Below are 23082 nucleotides of genomic sequence, written 5' to 3'. Positions count from 1 at the left end.
CGCCGCAGTGCCCTCTGTAGATGCCGCCGCAGTGCCCTCTGTAGATGCCGCCGCAGTGCCCTCTGTAGATGCCGCCGCAGTGCCCTCTGTAGATGCCGCCGCAGTGCCCTCTGTAGATGCCGCCGCAGTGCCCTCTGTAGATGCCGCCGCAGTGCCCTCTGTAGATGCCGCCGCAGTGCCCTCTGTAGATGCCGCCGCAGTGCCCTCTGTAGATGCCGCCGCAGTGCCCTCTGTAGATGCCGCCGCAGTGCCCTCTGTAGATGCCGCCGCAGTGCCCTCTGTAGATGCCGCCGCAGTGCCCTCTGTAGATGCCGCCGCAGTGCCCTCTGTAGATGCCGCCGCAGTGCCCTCTGTAGATGCCGCCGCAGTGCCCTCTGTAGATGCCGCCGCAGTGCCCTCTGTAGATGCCGCCGCAGTGCCCTCTGTAGATGCCGCCACAGTGCCCTCTGTAGATGCCGCCACAGTGCCCTCTGTAGATGCCGCCACAGTGCCCTCTGTAGATGCCGCCACAGTGCCCTCTGTAGATTCTGCCACAGTGCCTTCTGTAGATACTGCCACACACCCCTAGATAATGCCAGTGTCCTCTGTAGATACTGCCACACACCCACAGTGCCCTCTGTAGATACTGCCACACACCCCTAGATAATGCCAGTGTCCCCTGTAGATACTGCCACACACCCACAGTGCCCTCTGTAGATGCGGCCGCAGTGCCCTCTGTAGATGCGGCCGCAGTGCCCTCTGTAGATGCCGCCGCAGTGCCCTCTGTAGATGCCGCCGCAGTGCCCTCTGTAGATGCCGCCGCAGTGCCCTCTGTAGATGCCGCCGCAGTGCCCTCTGTAGATGCCGCCGCAGTGCCCTCTGTAGATGCCGCCGCAGTGCCCTCTGTAGATGCCGCCGCAGTGCCCCCTGTAGATGCCGCCGCAGTGCCCCCTGTAGATGCCGCCGCAGTGCCCCCTGTAGATGCCGGCACAGTGCCTCCTGTAGATGCCGCCATAGTGCCCTCTGTAGATGCCGCCACAGTGCCCTCTGTAGATGGTGCCGCACACACCCCTCTGTAGATGGTGCCGCACACACCCCTCTGTAGATGGTGCCGCACACACCCCTCTGTAGATGGTGCCGCACACACCCCTCTGTAGATGGTGCCGCACACACCCCTTGTAGATGGTGCCGCACACACCCCTTGTAGATGGTGCCGCACACACCCCCAGTAGACCGCTCCATTGGGGCTCCCTCTAGGAGTGGAATCCCCAGCCAGAGCATTGTCAACGCTTTGGCCAGGGATTCCTCTGCTGGAGGAGCCCCTGATGTCACTGTCCATACACAGTGACGTCAGGGGATCCTCCTGAACTGGAATGTGATCTTAAGGGCAACCCCAGAGCCGGTGTCCCAGAGCAGAGCACTAGTATAGGTTCTGCTCCGGAACTCTGGGGAAGGACATCAGTGTCCATATATGGACAGTGATGGCAGGGGCTTGCCCAGAGCTGGAGTCCGAGAGCAGAGCCGCTTCTAGCACTCTGCCTAGGATTCCAGCTCTGCTCCTGACATCACTGTTCATATATGGACAGAGATGTCAGGGGCAACTCCAGAGCAGGAGTCCTGGGCAGAGTGCTAGTAGTGCTCCTACTGTTACTACAGCTGTTCTCCTGACATCACTGTCTGGCTATGGGGAAGCCCTAGACATCGCTGTCCATATGTGGACAGCGATATCAGGGGATTCCACAGAGTCCCAGAGCAGAGCCTATGCTAGCCCTCTGCTCAGGACTCTGGCTCTGGGGAAGTCCCAGACATCGCGTGTCCATACATGGACAGCGATGTCATGGAATTCAACAGAGTCCCGGATCAGAGCCGTTACTAGCGTTCCGCCTGGGACTCCGCTATGGGAAGACCCTGACAACACTGTCCATATATGGACAGCAATGTCAAGGAATTCCACAGTGTCCCGGAGCAGAGCCGATACTAGCTTGAGACCCCTGCCCTAGATGAATACTTTGAGGTCTTGTGGGGTCACGTCTTGTGAGTTTCCGCTCTATTGGTACCTCATGGACTCTGAAAACATAATATGGCGCCTAAAAAATATTCCAACAGAATCTGTAATCCAAAACCAAATGGTGCTCCTTCCTTTCTGACCCTTGCCGTGTTCCCATATAGCAGTTTACAACCACATATGAGGTATTGCTGTAATCAGGAGAAATTTGCGTAACAAATTGAGCAGTACTCTTTCTTCTATTACCCCTTGTATAAATGAAAAGTTTTGGGCTAAATCAACGTTTTATTGGAAAAAACTAAATTTTTCATTTTCAAGGCCCAGTGTTTGACTTCTATGAAACACCCGAGGAGTCCAAATTCTCACTACACCCCTAAATAAAATCCTCAATGTGTGTAGTTTCCAAAATGGGGTTTAATTATTGGGGGTTTCCACTGTACTAATATCTCAGGGGCTCTTCAAATGCAACATGGCGCCTGAAAACTATTCCAGCAAAATCTGTGCTCCAAATGCCAAATGACGCTCTTTCCCCTCTGAGCTTTGCCATGTGCTCAAACAGCAGTTTATTACCACTCATGGGGTATTTCCGTAATCAGGAGAAAATGCTTTACAAGTGTTGGGGTGCTTTTTCTCTTTTATTCCTTGTAAAATTTAGAAAATCCTATGTTTTTTCAGAAAAAAAAAGTTGATTTTCATCTTCACAGACTAACTCCTATAAATTCAGAAAAAAACCTGTGAGGTAAAAATGCTAGCTATACCCCCTAGAAAAATTCCTTAAGGGGTGTAGTTTTCAAAATGAGGGTACCTTTTGGGTGTTTCCACTGTTTTGGTCCCTCTAGTGCGTTGCAAACGCGACATGGCACTGAAAACTATTCCTGAAAAATCTGCTCTCCAAAATCCAAATGGTGTTACTGCCCTTCTTAGCCCTGCGGTGGTTCTAAATAGAAGTTTATGACCACATATGTGGTACTTCCGTAATCGAGGAGAAATTGCTTTACAAATGTTGGGGTGCTTTTTCTTTTTTTATTCCTTGTAAAAATTATTACAGACAAATTAAAATAAATTTAGCAAACACTGGGGTCAAAATGCTAAATATACCCCTAGAAACATTCCGTGAGGGGTGTAGTTTCCAAAATGGGGTTTTGGGGGGTTTCCACTGTTTTGGCACCACAATACCTCTTCAAAACTGACATGGTGCCTAAAATATATTCTAAAAAAGGAGGCCCCAAAATCCACTAGGTGCACCTTTGCTTCTGATGCCGGTGTTTCAGTCCATAAGCACGCTAGGGCCACATGTGTGATATTTCTAAAAACTGCAGAATCTGGGCAATAAATATTGAGTTGCATTTCTCTGGTAAAACCTTCTGTGTTAAGGAAAAAAATGTAATACAAATGAATTTTGGCAAAAAAAATTAAATGTTTACATTTCACCTCTATTTGGCTTTAATTCCTGTGAAACGCTTAAAGGGTTAAAACACTTTCTGAATCCTGTTTTGAATACTTTGAGTGGTGCAGTTTTTAAAATTTTTACAATGAGGTGTATTATGGGGGTTTCAAATATATGGGCCCCTCAAAGCCACTAAAGAACTGAACTGGTCCCTGAAAATATAGCCTTTTGAAATTTTCTTGAAAATGTAATACATTTCTGCTAAAGTTCTAAGCCTTGTAACGTCCTAGAAAAATAAAAGGACGTTCAAAAAACGATGCAAACATAAAGTAGACATATGGTAAATGTTATTTAGTAACTATTTTGTGTGGTATTACTATCTGTTTTACAAGCAGATACATTAAAATTTAGAAAAATCCTAATCTTTGCAAATTTTCGCCAAATTTTAGTGTGTTTCACAAATAAGCAATGAATTTATCGACCAAATTTTCCCACTAACCTATAGTAAAATATGAAAAAACGATCTCGGAATCGCTTGGATAAGTAAAAGCATTCCCAAGTTATTACCACATAAAGTGACACGTCAGATTTGAAAAAATGGGTCTGGTCCTGTAGGCGAAAATGAGCTGGGCACTCAAGGGGTTAATTATAGGCCAAGGAAAAAGTTTTGTAAATAGATCCTAAAAAATTAGAGGCATCAACTTCTAATTTGCGTGCGCTCACTCCTGTTGTTTTTCTTGCTGTCCGTGAAAACAATATCTATGTAGTATAACCTGTGTCTTGTGGGCTTTGATAAGCAAGATGTTCGAATTAAAAGAATAGCTAGCAAAAAAAAAGTAGTTTGTAAAAAATATTTTCCTGCTGTCAATTGGAACATGATAATTAATATTTAAGGGGAACCTGTCGTGAGATGTTTGGCCATTAAAATTTCGGCATAGCACTTTTAGATCCATGCCCTTGTTAAAAAATAGTCAGATGACCCTTTTTGCAGAATAATAAGTTTATAGTGCGCTCTATGCAAATAGAATACCTGGAGTCATCTGGGTGCCGCAGCATCATTGCAGATTCACCAAGTCAGCGATGTAAGAACGCCTGTTCCTCGGTGATTAACATCCCCTTACCTGTTAATGTCAGTACTTGCGGCTCTTAAATCCCACGCATGTTTTGGAGATGGGGATGTCTGCTACAGAAGAATAGGCGTACTTACAGCGCTGACTCTGACTCTGCAACCCTGCTGCGCCGCCGCGAAGATTCCAGTAATGCTATGTGCTTACAGTGCGTGCCATTATTAAACGTATTACGCTACAAAAGGGGTTACCTGACCATTTTAACAAGGGAATGGTTGAAATATAACAGCGCTATACTGGCAGTTTGATGGCCAAATGCTGATCACCATTTCCCTTTAACCCATTAGTGATCGCCCGTTAGTGTTTTTACGGTGGCCACTAACGGGCTTTGTTCTGATGCAATTGCCTTTTTACGGCGCTGCATCAGAATAAATAAACAGAGCAGGGAGCTGTTCAAGCTCCCTGTTATCAGCTATCGGAGGTAGCTGAGGTCAGTGAGCAGCCCTGCTCGAACGGGCAAGATCAATATCCGTATAACCCCTCAAATGCGACGCTCAATAGCAAGCTCCGCATCTGAGTAGTTTTGGGGAGAGGGAGGGAGATCCCTCTCTCACCCCACTGGCATCCTGCGTGTGATTGCAGAGTGCCGGTGTCTTCTATGGCAGCCGGGTCCCTAATAAAGGCCCTCCGTTCTGCCACTAGTTAATGCCTGCTAGGCCATGCCAGAGGCATGGCCTAGCAGATGCCTATCCATTTTACACGGACAGGCAGTAATACACTGCAATACAGAAGTATTGCAGTGTATTATAAAAGCGATCGGATGATCGCATAGTAAAGTCCCCGAGTGGGACTAGTAAAAAAGTTTTACAAAATTTTTTAATAAAGTTAATAATAAGTGAAAAAAAAAATGTAAAACATGCTTTTTCCCCTTACAAAATGCTTTATTATTAACAAAAAAATAAAAAGTTACACATATTTGGTATCGTAAGGACCCCAACTATAAAGTATTATTTAACCCGCTCAGCGAATGCGTATAAAATAAAAAACAATGCAAAAATTGCTGTTTTCTGTGAATCCTGCCTTAGAAAAAATTTGATGAAAAGTGATCAAATACTCGCATCTACTCCAAAATGGTACCAATAAAAACTACATGTCGCCCCGCAAAAAAATAGCCCTCATACAGCTGCATCGGCAGAATAATAAAAAAGTTATGTCTCTTCAGATATAGAGACACAAAAACAAATAATTTTGAAAAAAAAAAGTGGTATTACTGCGTAAAAATAGTAAAACATAACAAAGCAATATACTTTTGGTATAGTTGTAATCGTAACAACTCGCTGAATAAAGATATTGTGTTATTTATACCACAATGTAATCGTCGTAAATTTAGGACGCAAAAAAGTGTGGTGAAATTCCTTTTTTTTATTTTTTTTTATATCCCCCCCCCCCCCCCTAAAAAAGTTAATAAAAGTTCATCAATAAATTCTATGTACCCCAAAATGGTGCTATTGAAAAATACAACAAATACAACTACGGGCCCATATACTTCTATTGGCCACAGGTACCTTCCCGTTTGGAAGGTGCCCGGGCCGTTGAAAAAATATGGAACATGTCTTATTTCAGGCCATAATTACGGCACGGGCAGGCCCATAGAAGTCTATGGCGCTCCCGTAATTACGGGTGGCTACGTGTGTGCACCCGTAATTACGGGAGCGTTGCTAGGCGACGTCAGGGGATAGTCACTGTCCAGGGTGCTGAAACAGTTAACGGATTGGCAGTAACTCTTTCAGCACCTGGGAAAGTGACTACCGCTGGAGTTAATAGTATTAAAAGTTTACTTACCTGCTTCTTCCTCCAGTTCTGCCTCCCGGGATGACGTTTCATCCCATGTGACCGCTGCAGCCAATCACAGGCTAATCACAGGCTGCAGCGGTCACATGGACTGCCCCGTTATCCAGGGAGGTCGGACTGGATGTCAAAAGAGGGACGCGTCACCACACAACGATACGTATGAACTTCTTTTACTTTCAATCGCTGCGGAAACTCTACCCGAAAGGGCTGCCCCTTCTCTTTTTCCAGCACTGATAGAGAGAAGGGGCTGGCAATTAGGGCAGAGAAAACTGGTCCGTAAATACGGGTGGAATACTGGTGACACCGGACCCGTATTTACGGGCACGGGTCCGTAAATACTGGTGAAATACGGGTCAAATACGTGTGACAAAGGACCCATATTTACGGGAAGAAAAAAATACATTTGTGTGCATGAGGCCTAAGGGGTTAATACTAAATTGTTTGTCTTATGATATTGTAAGACCTTAAAACTTTTGTTTTACCTAGTATTTAAGTGATGAATATAGATTATCTTGATTTCTTACGAAGGTAAGATTTTTTATAAAAGCACTTTTTAAGAAATGATGCAAGTTATACAATATGTTAATGACTATTATACTATTTCCTTTATTACTTAGGTGATTCTTACGCCAACCCCCAATAGTTCAAAGATGCCAGAACTGCACAAAATGGCTGTTCCAAAAAACAGCCAAGACAATGATCTGAAGATTAAACTGGCAGTGAGAATGGACAAACCACCACATATGAAACATAGTGGGTAAGCCTGAATGATTATTATTATTATTTTTTTTATAAACGTGCATATAGAGACATTGGAGGAGATTTAGCAAAACCAGTGGAAGCCGCCTTTCATTTTTCAGAATATCTTTGGAAAATGAAAGCAGAACCTGATTGGTGGCTATGGGCAGCTACTCCATTTTTTTCCTTTTGCAATAGTTTTGATAAATCTCCAAAATATCTCTTTGCCTAAGTAAGTATAAAAAACCAGCATTATTTACGAAATAATTTTCTGAAAAGGTTAGAGAAAATATCCAGTAACGCCTCATGCACACGACCGTCTGTGCCGTCCGTTTTTCACGGACCCGATTCACCCGCTAAAGTGAAGGGGTCCGTGAAGACTATCGGGTGCCACTCGGATGCCGTCAAAAATGGCCCGAGTGGCACAATGGTCGTGTATAACTACTACATTACTATAATAACATATATATATATATATATATATATATATATATATATATATATACTCTTTGCCAATTCATTATACTCAAGATATCACATTATCCATATATATTAAACCAAAAAGAAAAATCTTTATCATACAATTTTGTTTTATCAAAATAGGATTTTATTTTATTAATTCATAATTTATTACACATTAGTACAAAAAGTACAAAAATAACCCCCCTCCCAAGTATATACTATAGACATATAAAATCTAAATTAAAATAAGCCAGATGTCTAGTGGTATAGTATCATAGGTCATAAATATTAATGATGAATCCTCAACCGATACACCATGCACCCTTAGGTAAAGTGGAAACTATATGACATATATATTCACATAGCAGCAGAATACAGGGCACAAAATAGTATGGCAAGTGTTAGATGTCACTTCACTAAAATCTCTCTGATCGCATAACTGTGCTCATAATACTGCTTTAATATGGTGCAAGAAACATATCAAAGGAAGTCACTAGAAGTAATTACTTATAGTTCAACATACCTGTGGAGGACATGATGAGTATAAGGTTAGACCCCTGGACACCAAGCACCTCGACGCGCGTTTCGCAACCTTCGTCAGCAGGTGTACATACTACTCTAAAAACTCCAGTTTAAATACTATGTAGGGAAACCACCGCGATGACCAATGGTGCATAGCGCACTGCTCACACCCACTGACATCACTCCGTCAGCGTCATGACGTACATTGCTGCGTGCCAAGCGATGTCCGTCATTATCCAGACAGCTTCCGGTCTGAAAACGGTGAATGCCGCAGTGCGCAAGCGCACCATCGCCGGAATCAATTTATATATAGAGATTTATTTAATGGGGTAAATACCCCAGCTAATTTGAATACCATCATATCTCCAAGGGATTTAATAGGAACCTAACCTTAACATTGAAATAATTATTCAATGTTACTAATATGAATATATGTAGCAGGAGATATTAATCCAAGGTAGATCATTCAATCATTATAAAAATATATATTTATATCCAATAATATCTCACACTACATACATATCCATATATAGAACCCAGTCAATCCCAATGGTCTACCAAAATGATATAAAATCACATTGTGCCAAATTTAAAGCACGCAGTCAATAGTACTCTTTATATATACCCCAGCCAAACCAGATATTTATACTCAATACAAAAATATATATATATGAAAAATTAATAATAGATAGGTAAAAACCACATGTGAAATTAGTGAAAAAATTTGTAATAAATTATTATATATATATATATATATATATATATATAAATAATATACATACATACATACATACATACATATTATACATAGTGAAAAAATAATTATTTATATATAGAAGATGAGGAATCAAAAAAGATCCCCAATATGAAAACTCCACGATGAGCCCGTGAATGCCTCAGCGAAAGCACGTGAAAGTCCCACAAGGGGCGGACACCCGGGACACCCACCGAGCGGGGGCCCTCCGCTCAGGGATGTACACAGGGTCCCACCCCATGCAAGACCAACCAAGCGATCACGCCGACCAAGGAAAATAAAAAATGTGTACCTATAAAATAATCTTGTGCTATACAAGTATCCACTGTGAAATTCACTGTTATATATTCTCACCAATATCATAGTCAATATACACTATAATAATAATAAAAAAGTGCAAGACCACACCAACAAAAAATTATTAATAAACATGACAATACAAAACATGAAAAAATATCTATATATATACATACATTTTAAGTAGAAAATCTTAAGTAATATTACTAAAATATATTGTACATATGTATGCATACATTACTATAACACCAAATCACTATATCAATACTACATTACTATAACACTAAATCACTATATCAATACTACATTACTATAACACTAAATCACTATATCAATACTACATTACTATAACACTAAATCACTATATCAATACTACATTACTATAACAATACTACATTACTATAACACTAAATCACTATATCAATACTACATTACTATAACACTAAATCACTATATCAATACTACATTACTATAACAATACTACATTACTATAACACTAAATCACTATATCAATACTACATTACTATAACACTAAATCACTATATCAATACTACATTACTATAACACCAAATCACTTTATCAATACTACATTACTATAACACTAAATCACTATATCAATACTGCATTACTATAACACTAAATCACTATATCAATACTACATTACTAGAACACCAAATCACTATATCAATACTACATTACTATAACACCAAATCACTATATCAATACTACATTACTATAACACTAAATCACTATATCAATACTACATTACTATAACAATACTACATTACTATAACACTAAATCACTATATCAATACTGCATTACTATATCAATACTACATTACTATAACAATACTACATTACTATAACACTAAATCACTATATCAATACTACATTACTATAACACTAAATCACTATATCAATACTACATTACTATAACACCAAATCACTATATCAATACTACATTACTATAACACTAAATCACTATATCAATACTACATTACCATAACACTAAATCACTATATCAATACTACATTACTATAACACTAAATCACTATATCAATACTACATTACTATAACAATACTACATTACTATAACACTAAATCACTATATCAATACTACATTACTATAACACTAAATCACTATATCAATACTACATTACTATAACACCAAATCACTATATCAATACTACATTACTATAACACTAAATCACTATATCAATACTACATTACTATAACACCAAATCACTATATCAATACTACATTACTATAACACTAAATCACTATATCAATACTGCATTACTATAACAATAGTACATTACTATAACACTAAATCACTATATCAATACTACATTACTAGAACACCAAATCACTATATCAATACTACATTACTATAACACCAAATCACTATATCAATACTACATTACTATAACACTAAATCACTATATCAATACTACATTACTATAACAATACTACATTACTATAACACTAAATCACTATATCAATACTGCATTACTATATCAATACTACATTACTATAACAATACTACATTACTATAACACTAAATCACTATATCAATACTACATTACTATAACACCAAATCACTATATCAATACTACATTACTATAACAATACTACATTACTATAACACTAAATCACTATATCAATACTACATTACTATAACACCAAATCACTATATCAATACTACATTACTATAACACTAAATCACTATATCAATACTACATTACCATAACACTAAATCACTATATCAATACTACATTACTATAACAATACTACATTACTATAACACTAAATCACTATATCAATACTACATTACCATAACACTAAATCACTATATCAATAGTTACATAGTTACATAGTTAGTACGGCTGAAAAAAGACACATGTCCATCAAGTTCAACCAAGGGAAGGGAAAAGGGAAGGAAAAATTTCTACACATAGGAGCTAATATTTTTTTTGTTATAGGAAATTATCTAACCCTTTTTTAAAGCCATCTACTGTCCCTGCTGTGACAGCTCCTGCGGTAGACTATTCCATAGATTCACAGTTCTCACAGTAAAGAAGCCTTGTCGCCTCTGCAGGTTGAACCTTTTTTTCTCCAGACGGAGGGAGTGCCCCCTTGTTTTTTGAGGGGGTTTTACAAGGAACAGGATTTCACCATATTTTTTGTATGTGCCATTAATATATTTATATAAGTTAATCATGTCCCCCCTTAGTCGTCTTTTTTCAAGGCTAAATAGGTTTAATTCTTTCAATCTTTCCTCATAACTTAAATTCTCCATGCCCCTCAGGGTATGTTCACACGTAGTCAACAAAAACGTCTGAAAATCCAGAGCTGTTTTCAAGGGAAAACAGACCCTGCTTTTCAGACGTTTTTTTACCAACTCGCATTTTTCGCGGCGTTTTCACGCCGTTTTCGCAGCGTTTTTTACGTCCGTTTTTGGAGCTGTTTTCATTGGAGTCTATGAGAAAACCGCTCCAAAAACGTCCAAAGAAGTGTCCTGCACTTCTTTTGACGAGGCTGTATTTTTACGCGTCGTCTTTTGACAGCTGTCAAACGACGACGCGTAAATAACAGGTCGTCTGCACAGTACGTCGGCAAACCCATTCAAATGAATGGGCAGATGTTTGCCGACGTATTGGAGCCGTATTTTCAGACGTAAAACGAGGCATAATACGCCTCGTATACGTCTGAAATTTGGCCGTGTGAACATACCCTAATACTACATTACCTAATACTACATTACCATAACACTAAATCACTATATCAATACTACATTACTATAACAATACTACATTACTATAACACTAAATCACTATATCAATACTACATTACTATAACACCAAATCACTATATCAATACTACATTACTATAACACCAAATCACTATATCAATACTGCATTACTATAACAATAGTACATTACTATAACACTAAATCACTATATCAATACTACATTACTATAACACCAAATCACTATATCAATACTACATTACATTACTATAACACTAAATCACTATATCAATACTACATTACTATAACCCCTGTAGATGGTGCCACACACCCACACCCCACCCTGTAGATAGCGCCACACCCCCACACCCTGTAGATGGCGCCACACCCCCACACCCTGTAGATGGCGCCACACCCCCACACCCTGTAGATGGCGCCACACCCCCACACCCTGTAGATGGCGCCACACCCCCACACCCTGTAGATGGCGCCACACCCCCACACCCTGTAGATGGCGCCACACCCCCACACCCTGTAGATGGCGCCACACCCCCACACCCTGTAGATGGCGCCACACGCACCCCCTGTAGATAGCGCCACACGCACCCCCTGTAGATAGCGCCACACGCACCCCCTGTAGATAGCGCCACACGCACCCCCTGTAGATAGCGCCACACGCACCCCCTGTAGATAGCGCCACACGCACCCCCTGTAGATGGCGCCACACGCACCCCCTGTAGATGGCGCCACACGCACCCCCTGTAGATGGCGCCACACGCACCCCCTGTAGATAGCGCCACACGCACCCCCTGTAGATGGCGCCACACGCACCCCCTGTAGATGGCGCCACACGCATCCCCTGTAGATGGCGCCACACGCACCCCCTGTAGATGGCGCCACACGCACCCCCTGTAGATGGCGCCACACGCACCCCCTGTAGATGGCGCCACACGCACCCCCTGTAGATGGCGCCACACGCACCCCCTGTAGATGGCGCCACACGCACCCCCTGTAGATGGCGCCACACGCACCCCCTGTAGATGGCGCCACACGCACCCCCTGTAGATGGCGCCACACGCACCCCCTGTAGATGGCGCCACACGCACCCCCTGTAGATGGCGCCACACGCACCCCCTGTAGATGGCGCCACACGCACCCCCTGTAGATGGCGCCACACGCACCCCCTGTAGATGGCGCCACACGCACCCCCTGTAGATGGCGCCACACGCACCCCCTGTAGATGGCGCCACACGCACCCCCTGTAGATGGCGCCACACGCACCCCCTGTAGATGGCGCCACACGCACCCCCTGTAGATGGCGCCACACGCACCCCCTGTAGATGGCGCCACACGCACCCCCTGTAGATGGCGCCACACGCACCCCCTGTAGATGGCGCCACACGCACCCCCTGTAGATGGCGCCACACGCACCCCCTGTAGATGGCGCCACACGCACCCCCTGTAGATGGCGCCACACGCACCCCCTGTAGATGGCGCCACACGCACCCCCTGTAGATGGCGCCACACGCACCCCCTGTAGATGGCGCCACACGCACCCCCTGTAGATGGCGCCACACGCACCCCCTGTAGATGGCGCCACACGCACCCCCTGTAGATGGCGCCACACGCACCCCCTGTAGATGGCGCCACACGCACCCCCTGTAGATGGCGCCACACGCACCCCCTGTAGATGGCGCCACACGCACCCCCTGTAGATGGCGCCACACGCACCCCCTGTAGATGGCGCCACACGCACCCCCTGTAGATGGCGCCACACGCACCCCCTGTAGATGGCGCCACACGCACCCCCTGTAGATGGCGCCACACGCACCCCCTGTAGATGGCGCCACACGCACCCCCTGTAGATGGCGCCACACGCACCCCCTGTAGATGGCGCCACACGCACCCCCTGTAGATGGCGCCACACGCACCCCCTGTAGATGGCGCCACACGCACCCCCTGTAGATGGCGCCACACGCACCCCCTGTAGATGGCGCCACACGCACCCCCTGTAGATGGCGCCACACGCACCCCCTGTAGATGGCGCCACACGCACCCCCTGTAGATGGCGCCACACGCACCCCCTGTAGATGGCGCCACACGCACCCCCTGTAGATGGCGCCACACGCACCCCCTGTAGATGGCGCCACACGCACCCCCTGTAGATGGCGCCACACGCACCCCCTGTAGATGGCGCCACACGCACCCCCTGTAGATGGCGCCACACGCACCCCCTGTAGATGGCGCCACACGCACCCCCTGTAGATGGCGCCACACGCACCCCCTGTAGATGGCGCCACACGCACCCCCGGTAGATGGCGCCACACGCACCCCCGGTAGATGGCGCCACACGCACCCCCGGTAGATGGCGCCACACGCACCCCCGGTAGATGGCGCCACACGCACCCCCGGTAGATGGCGCCACACGCACCCCCGGTAGATGGCGCCACACGCACCCCCGGTAGATGGCGCCACACGCACCCCCGGTAGATGGCGCCACACGCACCCCCGGTAGATGGCGCCACACGCACCCCCGGTAGATGGCGCCACACGCACCCCCGGTAGATGGCGCCACACGCACCCCCGGTAGATGGCGCCACACGCACCCCCTGTAGATGGCGCCACACGCACCCCCGGTAGATGGCGCCACACGCACCCCCTGTAGATGGCGCCACACGCACCCCCTGTAGATGGCGCCACACGCACCCCCTGTAGATGGCGCCACACGCACCCCCTGTAGATGGCGCCACACGCACCCCCTGTAGATGGCGCCACACGCACCCCCTGTAGATGGCGCCACACGCACCCCCTGTAGATGGCGCCACACGCACCCCCTGTAGATGGCGCCACACGCACCCCCTGTAGATGGCGCCACACGCACCCCCTGTAGATGGCGCCACACGCACCCCCTGTAGATGGCGCCACACGCACCCCCTGTAGATGGCGCCACACGCACCCCCTGTAGATGGCGCCACACGCACCCCCTGTAGATGGCGCCACACGCACCCCCTGTAGATGGCGCCACACGCACCCCCTGTAGATGGCGCCACACGCACCCCCTGTAGATGGCGCCACACGCACCCCCTGTAGATGGCGCCACACGCACCCCCTGTAGATAGCGCCACACGCACCCCCTGTAGATAGTGCCACACGCGCACACACACACCCCTCTAGATGGCGCCACACGCGCACACACACACCCCTCTAGATGGCGCCACACGTGCGCACACACACACACACACACACACTCCCCCCCTGTAGATGGCGCCACACGCACCCCCTGTAGATAGCGCCACACGCACCCCCTGTAGATAGCGCCACACGCGCACACACACACACACTCCCCCCTGTAGATGGCGCCACACACACACACACACACACACACACACACACACACACTCCCCCCTGTAGATGGCTCTACACCTACACATACCCCCCTGTAGATGGCTCTACACCTACACATACCCCCCCTGTAGATGGCGCCACACAAACACACCCCCCTGTAGATGGAGCCACACACACACCCCCTGTAGATAGCGCCACACCCCCCTGTAGATAGCGGCACACCCCCTGTAGATAGCGCCACACTCACCCCTGTAGATAGGGCCACACACCCCTGTAGATAGGGCCACACACCCGTGTAGATAGCGCCACCCCCTGTAGATGGTGCCACACACACTCCCCCTGTAGATGGCGCCACACACACACTCCCCCTGTAGATGGTGCCACACCCCCCCTGTAGATGGTGCTACACACACCCACACCCCTGTATATGGCACCACACACACCCCCTGTAGATCGTGCCACACACACTGCCCCTGTAGATAGCGCCACACAACCCCCTGTAGATATCGCCACACCCCCCTGTAGGTAGCGCCACCCCCCGTAGATAGTGCCACACACCCGCCCTGTTGATGGCACCACCCCCCCTGTAGATGGCGCTACAGACACACACGACTGTAGATAGCGCCACATACACACACCCCCCTGTAGATAGCACCACACACACACACACACACACACACACGTGCACACACACACACACACACACACACACACCCCCTGTAGATAGGGGAGCGGAAAAACTCTGATCATGGCAGTTAATCCGGTCTTCAGACCTGTTTCATGTAATTGCCTATTAGATCATACCGCCCTAGCAGTAGTATATATTAGTATGCACATGCACAACATACTGGCATACAGAAGTATACCAATAATAAATAATATATTTAAACAATAATATATGTTACTTAAAAAAAGCCATATAATAAAATGGTACATACAGAAAGTACAACTTGTCCTGCATAAAAGAAGGCGTCATACAGCTATGTAGATGAAAAAATAAAAAAGTTCTACCTTCCGGAATGCCGACATGCCAAAAAAAATAAAGAAAGTGTCTGGTCTTTGAGAACAAAAATGGCTGGATCCTTATGGGGTTAAATCTACATTGAAAATGTGATTCCTTTGCACTCGTAGTCTGACTAAATATTGTCATTTTGATTTTTCATGTCAGATGTTTTTATACCTTTTTCATATAATGATTTATTTTTGCTGGCATGATAGTTATACAGTAAACACATGATTAAAATTTTCAAAAAAAAAGTTCCACACTAGATTGTGCACTTATGCTATACTTTCCTTAGGGCTCATGCACACATCAGTTATTTTCTTCCATGTGCTATCTGTTGGTTTTTTTCGTTGGTTTTTTTAACGGATAGCACACTGACTTATTCATTTCTATGGGGCCATGCACACATCAGTTTTTTTGCGGATCCGAGTGCCTGATCCTCAAAAGTGAGAGCATATCCTATTGTGTCAATATTTGCAGTTCTTGCCCATTCTCTTCAATGGTCTGTTAAAAAAAAAAATATACGGAAACCATCCGTGTGTGATCTGTGTTTTACGGCCGCGTATGTGTGCTTGTGGCCTTATTTCACCATTGTTCAGCCGTCTATTTGCTTTGCATGAACAACGTATCCTTATAACTGAGCCTGCAGTATAACCTAGTGGCTGCTTGTATTATCACAGGGCTTGCAATTCTAATCTAGACTGATAATGCACATTTTATGTTTTGGGGTATCTTTTTTTTCTCTCGAGTCCCTGTCACCAGTTTATTAATTCCCTATCTCTTAATCTAATAGACGCTTTGCTGCTGATAACTACAATGTGATTTGTTTTAAAAAACGGATTGGACAACATCATAGATCATACAGTTGTCTTTACACTGCCCAGAATGAAAATAAAATGGAACTTCCTATTTGGCTATTCGAGCCAAATTATCATATGTATAAAAATGAACATAGCTTTTAAAATAATAAACATTTTTTACAACAAATCTCAATGTAGTTATCCACATTGGAGCGCCTATTAGATTAGTTAGGTGATAGGGAATTAATAAACTGGGGACAGCCTCTTTAAGAATAAAAGAAAATACTTTACCATAGAGGCTAATTTCCTCATTTTACTGTAAGGCCCAGATCACACATTTTTTTTGGCGAGGAAACCATGTCGTATTCAGCACCATTAAAAAAAAAAAAAAAAAACTTTTGTGGGCGGGTTTAGACTGCTCGCGGAAAAAAATAATTCATGCCCTATATTGAAACGGTTTCCGTTTCTGAACCTTAAGTGAAACCAATGGGAGGCGGAAAAAAAGAGTTTAAAGCATTTTTTTGCCACGGTTTTTGACGGAAAACCGCCCCCGGCATTCAATTCATTAAAAAAATAAATAAAAAGAGCAGCAAACGCTGGTATTTCAAAATCTGCATCAAAAATTCTGAAAGTTTTGAGGCAGATTTTTTTTCTAACTGACAAAAACCTCAGTGTGAACATATCCTCAGGGTGATACTGTATTTTTACTTAGAATATGTGAACCTTACTCTACTGCATGTTACTTCATATTTTTTAAATTAATATTTTTAAAACCGTGACTGTCAACATGTTACATCCCAGCTGCTGTAGAACTACAATTTCAAGCGTTTATGGCCTGCCAAGCTTTTTAAAAACTCACGTTGCCTACTACTGGGTTTTACCCACATAAAACTGTTATAGCATGTCGACTAGATGAACTATTGGTTATGAACTGAACGCTGGGAAACCCCAGAAAAGTGGCCAATGTGCTGCCAGTCTCTGTTTAAGACTCACAGGGCTACATACAGACTTGTTGCGGAACAGCTTCATTAGGAACCCATGCAAATTGTTTGCAAACTGGATACAATGTTTTCCTTCTCTTGTATGTCTATTTGCTATTTTGTCATGCATGTACATTTACAAATTGTGGTATGCCGTATTTCCAAAGATGCCTGCTAGCTTAACTCCTAAAGGACTGGGCAAATTTTGGGCTTGAGGACCAGAACAATTTTTAGATTTTTCCTCTTTGCATCCTGGCGATCCTAACTTTTTTTATGCTTTGTTCTGGTTGAAGAAGTTGTATGAGGCTTTGTTTTGTGCGGAACGAGTTGTACTTTATTTAGGTGCCATTTTTTTGGTACATATACGTTAGTGTTTAATTTGTATTCATTTATATTTTGAAACAAAATTCAGAAAAAAGCAGTTCCGATGCAGTTTTTTTTCTACAGCATAAGCTGATCATAATAAATGACGCTACAAATCTATTGTGCAGGTTGTTAGTCGTGACAATACAAAATATGTGTATATAATTTTTATATTTTGGGACTTATATTTAATAAAGTTTATTGTAAAAACAATTTTATTTAACGTTACTTTTTTTCTTTACTTAAAAAATTAATTTTATTTTTAATCTTATAGGTGTGTTTTTTTTTTTCATTTTTATTTTTCAACTAGAATGTACAGGCATATATCTATGTGCAATTACATTGGCCTGTGTTCTAATAATACACAGGAAGTTGTTAGGACATACCGAAGTATTCCCTAATAGAAAATATGGTCAGACAGACCTGGGGTTCTTTAATGTACCTTGGACTCTCTGCTCATACAAGGTATGGTCCTCAATTGCGTCGCAGGGATTCCCTGTGATGTGATCAAAGGGGGTCCTCCCAGGGGTGAACCTAGCCCCTCTGCTGCCTGAGGCGAACTATAAAAAGACGCCCCCCACAATCTATCAGAGTTTTCTCATTGCTAGCTTTACACAACAAACACGCAATATATAAATTTTTTAAAATAGGAAAACATTTGTTGTTTATTTGCTAAAGTGCTGTTTGAGGTATAGAAAAGATTTAAAGAATTCTACTTACGGTGTTACTTTAGTATCATAGATCAGCAACACAGCATTAACGCTGAAAATGGTTTAACACATCTTCTGTGCCCCCTTTTTATTACCTAATTGACTAAATGATATTTAACTCAGTTCAATGTCCCGGCGTGGACGGCATGATGCAGTGACGTCATCAGCGTGCTCCCGATCTCCTGTAGGCCTCAGGCCTACACCAGGCTGTGGCCTACAACAGCAAACGGCGGAGCAGGGGTTTCTATTGTGGCAAATTTAAGTGTTTTTTTTACATTTTATACTGCTAACTTTTTTTTGGTAGGTTCCGCTGGACCGTTTGGACTACGTCGTAGATTCATTGGACTACTTCAATGATCTACTTTGAAGAACAAAAAAAAATCGTGAAAGAGGGTTGCATGGGGGAGTTTTGATTTCAATAAAAAAAAATTCTTATGTCTGTTTTTTTAATACTTTATTATGACCTGATTGACAGCGTTCAATTACGAAGGCTGGGGCTTAGCATTAGCCAGTAAAAAGGCTATCACTAACCCCTATTATTACCCCGGTTCCCACTGCCGCCAGGGATATCGGGAAGAGTCGAGTACGATTCAGTACCTGGCCATCTGAAACGACGGTTAGGCCGCAGGCTGGTATTATCGGGCTGGGAAGAGCCAAAAAACATGGCCCTTCCCACCTTCGTGATGCTAGGCTGCATCTGCTTTATTGTATCTGGCTAGTTATGAAAAATAGGGGGAACCCCACGTCATTTTTTAAAAATAAATTGAAAAAAAATTACGTGAGATCCCCTCCATTTTTCATAACCAGCCAGATACAATAAAGCAGCAGCAGCAGCCTTGCATTACCAGGGTGGGAAGGGCCATGGTTTTTGGCCCTTCCTAGCCTGATAGTACCAACCTGCGGCCACCCCAGTACCCTTCACTTCAGATGGTCGGGTACTGGATCGTTTTCCAGCTCTTGGTACTCCTGGTGGTGGTGGGTAGCGGGGTAATAATAGGGGGTTAGTGCTAGCCTTTTTACTGGCTAACACTAAGCCCCTTCTTAGTAATGGACGCTCTCAATCAGACAACTGCCATTACTAATGCGGTAATGAAGTATTCAAAAACAGAGACTTAAAAAAAAAAAGTTTTATTGAAATAACTCTTCCACACAGTCCACTTTAACCATTTTATTGAAAAAAAGCTTAGTGTAGCTAAACATTCGACAAACCTCTGACATGTCATAGTGACATGTCAGAAGTTTGGATTGGTGGGGTCCGAGCACGGAGACCCCCACCAATCGCTAGAACGAAGCAGCTGAAGCACTCGTGTGAACACTCAGCTGCTTCGTGTCTGTCCGGCTTTTTCCGGAAATAAATGTATCTGTGTACGGACTCATAGACTTTCTATTGAGTCCGTACACCGATACATTTATTTCCGGAGATAGCCGAACAGACACGAAGCAGCTGAGCGCTCACAAGAGCTGCTTTGTTTTAGCGATCGGTGGGGGTCTCAGTGCTCGGTCCCCCACCAATGAAAACTATATATAGTCAATGTGTTTGAATTACTTTTGATTGAAAATTATTTTTACTTTTTTAGATACAGCTGCTTTGTATCCTGTATACAGAGCAGCTGTATCTAGTGCTGAGACCTGAATCTATTAGGTCACCTATAATCGATCACATCTAAGTTATGAACTTAACAGCTCGATCCTGCCCCTACTAATTTAAAAGGGGTCGGCCGACGCTGGGGGGCCGGGAATATACTGCAAGGGGGGTCTGGGCGTTTTACTGACAGCAGAGGGCTCTATAGGGGGGGAATAATCCCCCCCCCATAGAGCCCTGACTAGTCAGGCAAGGAAAATAAGGCATGCCCCCTCCCCCCGTCCAGTCCGTCCCTGGTTCAAAATCAGCCCAGGGGAGTAACTAGAAAAGAGTGGGCCCCAAATCAGGCAAAACACACCCCCAGGTGCCACAAGCAGCCCCCCTTATAGATAGTGCCCCCTGTAGAATGTGCCATACAGCCCCCCTGTAGACAGTGCTATACAGCCCCGCCTATAAACAGTGTCACATCCCCCTTTTAGATAGCGACCCCCACCTCCCCCTTGTAGATAGTGCCATATAGCCCCCCTGTAGATATCGCCAAAAAGCCCCCCCCCCTGGTTTATAGCGATATACAGTTCCCACTGTATCCAAAAAAGAGAACGTGAAGCAGCACTCAAAGTGAATTTATTCATCCAACATGGAACCACAACGTTCATAGAGGAGGTCAAACGTTGTGGTTCCATGTTGGATGAATAAATTCACTTTATTAGAGTGCTGCTTCACGTTCTCTTTTTTGGATATCTAACACATAAGGAGAGGTCACTCCTTTATTTTTGAAGCTTTGCACCAGCCTAGTCAGGCATTTGTTCACAGTGCTGCTCCAATCCTCTGCTTTTTTCTACAGCTCCCACTGTATATAGTGCCACACAGCCCCCTCCCTTGTATATAGTGCTGCTCAGCACCCCCTTAGTAGATAGTGCCACACACAGACCCCTGTACTTTGCGCCACACACAGCCCCCTGTAGATAGAGCCACAGCCTTCCACCTTGTAAATAGTTCCACACAGCCCCCCCCCTTAGTAATGCCACACGGCCCCTTGTATATAGTGCCACGCAGCCCCCTTTTGTGTATAGTGCCACAAGGCAATGGCACATCCGAGAAAGTTGTATCAGCCAAGGGATGTCAATCAAACATGGAAAGCTGGGTTTGGAGGCAGGACTATGTGACTCGTCAGGATAGCGGCACCGCCCCATGACCCTTTAATGAGTAATTAGCATATAGTGTGCGCCGTTTTAAAAGTGGATTTTAACGATTTTGCTGCATCTGAGAAAAAACATACATGGGAAATATTGTCAGGTCATGTATTACTGCTTGGTGTCGGTTCAAGGGGTTAAAACTACCCGACAGGTTCCCATGAAATATACAATGAATTGAGATCAATTCCATCTGCCCTGCAATTTTGTTATTCTAGTTATATACTATATAATTGCAGCTCCAGAACCAAGCTCATAAATATATACAGTACCACAACCAAGCTTATATATATATATATATATATATATATATATATATATATAGTACCGCAACCCAGCTGAGTACATAAATACAGTACTAGAACCAAGCTCTGACATATATACAGCACCAGAACCAGGTTCATACATATATACACAGCACTAGAGCCGAGCTCATACATAAATACAACACCAGAACCAAGCTCAGTACATATGTACACAGCACTAGAACAAACCTCAGTACATATATAAAACACCAGAACCAAGCTCAGTACATAAATGCAGCACTAGAACCAAGCTCATACATATATACAGCACCAGAACAAAGCTCAGTACATATATGCAGCACCAGAACAATACAGCAAAATTTAGTGCAACCCCTGCCGTATAGGTTTGTACGGCGTAAAACTACAGCTCCCAGCATGGACCGAAGAATGGTAAGGATATGCTGGGAGATGCTGTGTCACAAAAAAAAATCATACCACCCATCATCTCGCTGCAGATCATACAAGGAATACATTACTGATTAGAGGCAGAATAAACATTTACATTAAGTGACTCACCGGTAACGTCTTAGATTGTAGTTCTTTTCTGCTCCGTCTGGTCCAGACCTCTATGATGGATTTCTCCCGGCCATGACCCATTTCTGCAGTTTTCCGCTCAGATTTCTTCAGCTTCTCACTTTTAAAACATTTCTGCACCTATAAACGAAGTTAAAATTCTCAAAACCTCTAAATATAATAGCGCCATACACTGTGTCCCTGATTATAATAGTACCATACACTGTGTCTGTAGATAGTACCTCACATATAGCTCCCCCTGTATATAGTTTACCCACATATAGCTCCCCCTGTATATAGTGCCCCACATCCCCATATAGACCCCCCTGTATATAGTGGCCCACATATAGACGACCACCCCCTGAAGATGGAGCCCACACTGTAGATAATGCCACCAACAGTTTTAGTAGAGAAAAAAATAAACCTTTACATACTCACATGAACCCGTCCGGTGGCAATGCAGATCTGCTCTCTTCT

The 23082-nt window shown here is 44.0% G+C and overlaps 1 protein-coding gene across 11 annotated transcripts in view; it reads left to right on the top strand.

Annotated features, from left to right (window-relative positions):
* CADPS2 (calcium dependent secretion activator 2) overlaps positions 1-23082 on the top strand; it is a 616089-nt gene that overhangs the window by 135332 nt on the left and 457675 nt on the right. For all 11 annotated transcript variants that reach the window (XM_075857164.1, XM_075857163.1, XM_075857166.1 and 8 more), the window contains exon 8: positions 6907-7046. In XM_075857164.1, the coding sequence (XP_075713279.1) occupies positions 6907-7046 (140 nt within the window). The remainder of the gene's footprint in view (positions 1-6906; positions 7047-23082) is intronic.

The sequence above is a fragment of the Rhinoderma darwinii genome, chromosome 3 (assembly GCF_050947455.1).
Source record: "Rhinoderma darwinii isolate aRhiDar2 chromosome 3, aRhiDar2.hap1, whole genome shotgun sequence".
Lineage (NCBI taxonomy): Eukaryota > Metazoa > Chordata > Amphibia > Anura > Rhinodermatidae > Rhinoderma > Rhinoderma darwinii.
The sequence above is the reverse complement of the archived record's forward strand: the minus strand, read 5'-3'. Positions and strand labels throughout refer to the sequence as shown.